This window comes from Nicotiana sylvestris, chromosome 6 (assembly GCF_000393655.2).
Source record: "Nicotiana sylvestris chromosome 6, ASM39365v2, whole genome shotgun sequence".
NCBI classification, from domain to species: Eukaryota; Viridiplantae; Streptophyta; class Magnoliopsida; order Solanales; family Solanaceae; genus Nicotiana; species Nicotiana sylvestris.
In genome coordinates this window covers 39,402,464-39,406,567 of record NC_091062.1, presented here as the reverse complement: position 1 = coordinate 39,406,567, position 4,104 = coordinate 39,402,464, and the positions used below count along the sequence as shown (strand labels likewise).

General features: G+C 40.9%; 1 protein-coding gene across 1 annotated transcript; it reads right to left on the bottom strand.

Moving 5' to 3' along the window:
- Window positions 1–3,329: 3,329 nt before the first annotated feature.
- LOC138870512 (G2/mitotic-specific cyclin S13-6-like) lies at window positions 3,330–3,810 on the bottom strand. Its single transcript, XM_070148321.1, has 3 exons — window positions 3,761–3,810; window positions 3,534–3,645; window positions 3,330–3,449 (listed from the first exon to the last, which is right to left on the bottom strand). Exons 1-3 carry the CDS (start codon window positions 3,808–3,810, stop codon window positions 3,330–3,332), a joined length of 282 nt encoding a protein of 93 aa, XP_070004422.1.
- Between the last annotated feature and the right edge of the window lie 294 nt (window positions 3,811–4,104).

The window sequence follows — 4,104 nt, the reverse complement described above, 5'->3', positions numbered from 1 at the left end:
AATATTTCCTTTGCAGCATGCTACTCCCCGTACACTAATTTCACGCCATCCAATGTCGGGAATTTCATCATTTGGTGAAGAGTCGAAGGAACTGCTCTCATGTTGTGGATCTGAGGCGACCCCAGTAGCGCATTGTACCCCATATCTCCCTCGATCACTTGGAATTTGGTATCTTGGATGGTTTAGGACACATTCACTGGCAGAGTAATCTCACCCTTAGTTGTTTCAGTGGCCAAGTTAAAGCCATTTAAGACCTGAGCTACGGGCACATTTTGATCTTGTAGGCCGAGTTGCTCTACGACCCTTGATCGGATGATATTCGCCGAACTATCTGGATCCACTAAAGCACGCTTAACTTGAACTTTATTTAATAAGATAGAAATTACCAAAGCGTCATTGTGTGGTTGAGAAATGCCTTCTGTTCTTCATCATTGAATGATAAGGAGCCCTCGGGCACATAATCTCGGGTCCGCTTCTCCCTAGTAATAGATACCTTTGGGCGTTTGAGTACGGGCCCTTGTGGAATATCGACCCTGCCGACTATCATATGAATGACATGTTGTGGTTCTTCATGTTCATTTTTCCTATTAGCGACTCTATCCCTGAAATGGTTCTTGGCTTGATTGCTAAGGAAATCTCGAAGGTGGCCCTTGTTGAATAGACGGGCTACTTCCTCCCTTAATTGCCTACAATCCTCGGTCTTGTGAACATGCGTGCCATGATACTTGCATATCAAATTTGGGTTTCTTTGGGAAGGATCAGTTGGTATAGGTCCGGGCCACCTAGTAGCTTTGATCCTTCCGATTGCCGAGACAATGCCTGATGCATCGACGCTAAAGTTATACTCTGATAATCGAGGTGCCTCTACAGGATCGGCATGCTTATCAAAACCACTCTTGCTCATAAGTCCCCGAGAATTTTGTCCTCGATCATTCAGAGAAGGATTGCACCCCGAGCCATTGTTTCTTCGATCTGCGATATATGGCTGATATCGTTCTCTGTTCGACCTTGTCTCCCTATCGATGTCCCTCAGGGCCTTAACTGCTGACCTGTTCGGATGTACCGACCCGGAGGGGGCTCCTAATTGGTCGTCCTCGACCCTGATCTTCGATTGATATCGATTGTGCACATCCGCCCAAGGTATAGCTGGATATTCGACCAAATTTTGCTTCAACTATCGTGATGCTATCAAACTCCGCTCGTTCAACCCCTGGGTGAAACCTTGAACGGCCAATCATCTGCGACTGGTGGTAACTCCATGCGTTCCATTTGAAATCGGGATACGAACTCCCTCAGCATTTCATTATCCATTTTTCTTATCTTGAAAATGTCCGATTTTCTTGTTGCAACTTTTATGGCCCCGGCGTGTGCTTTCACAAAAGAATCTGCTAACATGGCAAATGAGTCGATGGAATTCGGCGGCAAGTTGTGATACCAAATCATTTCTCCCTTTGATAGAGTTTCTTCAAACTTTTTCAACAAAACGGAGTCGATCCCATCGTCTTCTAAGTCATTTCCCTTTATCCTGCATGTGTACGAAGTGGCATATTCATTAGGATTGGTGGTCCTGTTGTATTTCAGTATATCCGGCATATGGAACTTCTTAGGAATGGGCTTCGGAGCCGCACTCTGAGGAAAAGGCTTCTGCACGAACTTTTTTGAATCCAAACCCTTTAAGATCGGGGGTGCCCCCAGTATCTGATCAACTCGGGAGTTGTATGTTTCAACTTTTTTGTCATTATCTTCGATTTTCTTTTCTCCCGACTCGATTCTTTTCATGAGCTCCTCAAGCATTTTCAAAATTGTAGGATCAGTCCCTGATCCATTACCATTCGTCCTTTCCGGCACTAGCTCGGTACGGTGAGTGATTTTCGGCTCGACCACACTCGGAGTTCTATGTTGACTCTGAAGCTGAGCAAAAGCGGCCTGTTGAGCCTGTAGCATCTCGAATATTACCTGGAAACTAACTCTCCCGTGTCCTACACCATGTGTTCCTTGGCCACTAGATCGACCTTCCCTGTGCACACTCCCCCCGGGGTATGTGCCTAAGTCCGCGTTCAAAGCACTGTGCGAACTGACATGACTGGATCGGTAATCGGTACTTCCCCAGGGTTAACCGGTGGCACCCCAACTTCTTGAACAATTACATTATCGTTTTTCCCATGAAATCCAAGACCATCATCGCCATGTATGGGTGAGTTTTGTGAGTTTGACATGTTTTAACCTGAGAACAAAATTCTTGACAAGAACAAGTGTGAAAATAACGTGTGTTATCAGAATCAGTACTGAAACAATCACTATTATCCTTAGACCCACGGTGGGCGCCAAACTGTTTAGCCTAAAATCCGTGTAACAATTAAACTTATATTGTGATATTAAAGATATGTGATTTAATCCAATACAAATTGATAAACAAGGAATTAAATATATAAATCGAAGAATAAAGTAAGTCAAACCAGTGTGCAAGTCAAGTCTCGACCTCGAGCTATGACAGTCTCGAGGTGGGTTAGTAAGAATAGTAAATTATATAAGGCAACTCTAAAACAGTAGGCAAGAAAGTGATGAATGTATATTCTCTTGTCAATGAATCATGCGTTACAAATGAATGGGTTCTCCTTTATATAATAAGGGAGTTCTAAATAAGGTACACTTCTAATTATAGTACGGAATCTTATTGGACGGCTGTCTAACCGCTAAGGACAAATCAATTCCGGAATTTACGCCGTGATCTTCGGGCCGTTGCGGGAATCTCGCTCTTTCTGTTACTAAACCATAATGGTATTATCTCGAGGTTGGTCATACTCGGCTTTGGTTTTTATCGAGCACTTCGATCCTCAAGTTCTATACTCCGCCATCGGGCTCGAGCCATGTCCGTTTTGAAGTTATTCTCGAAGCAACTCCCCGAGCCTACGAAATCGGGCATACCTGTATACAATTTCTGTTGTAAAAAGGTTTTTCTTAAATATTAATTGCTTCCATATATATTTTTAAAGCTTTTACCGTGTTGAAATGGCTAAGTTGTAGCTTGCCTAGTTCCACAATAGGTGCCATCACGATGGTTGGTTTTGGATCGTGACACCGACTTTCTTTTTTTGCTTAAGAAGCAAATTCACATTTGAGAATAGATCAATACCTCCTGGTTGTGAATCCATGTAATCACATGGTCGTCCCTCGTCCTGAATCATCAAAATAACAGGATATATTTAACGTACGTTTAGTGAATTTTGTCCACTATAACAATAAATCCACAAACTATATTAGAGTAACTGAACTTTATCCGATATAATGGTAAAATCAGCTGAACATCAACAAAGAGACAGAGATGATATTCACCATAACTCTGTAAGCTTGTAAAATTTGGGAAAATCCCAAACATATTCCACATCAGCCAAGTGGTTATCAATATCAACAATCTCTATCTTTGGTTTGCTGGGGAGTCCACGTGCAGCCTCAAAGATTAAAATTGGTCAATTGTATTGTATGCATTCTTTCTTACCAGTTTTTTAAGCTAAGCAAAGAGGTAAAAGAACAACCTTGCCTCTTTCAGTTAGAACAACCTTGCTTCCATTCTTTTGTACTTTTCCTCTATTCAAGAGGATCTCCTCTTCGATGGTTTTCACATCCTCATCAGAGCGTTTGATTATCCTAAAGAATGTTTTTGAAAACGCATCGCTTAATATCTATTGATATATTTTGTACAATAACTCTTGCACAAAAACTCTTCAAAACCTACTCAATAAATATATTCTTGTCGAACTACCTTTTCCGTCTTCTCTTTTTGTCCCTATAAGTTTTCCGATAGATAGCCATTAGCATTGGAAAGATAATTTCTCAACTAAAACAAATATTTTAATCAAGTGCTACATAATAATAAGTTGTTGATAATGCTATGATCCATCTCTTTTGCAAAATAAAGAGCTCCCAAATAAACAAACAAACTTCGAAATAGATATAGAAGGGAATTTTTTACCACTATGTGAAAATGACTGTGTAGCTTTTTTGAGGAACTTAGGGACAATTTTTCTAGCTATACAAGAAGATTCAACTTTCAATTTTTTACTTCAATTTCAAATATTATCTTTTTCCAAACTTCAACTAAATATT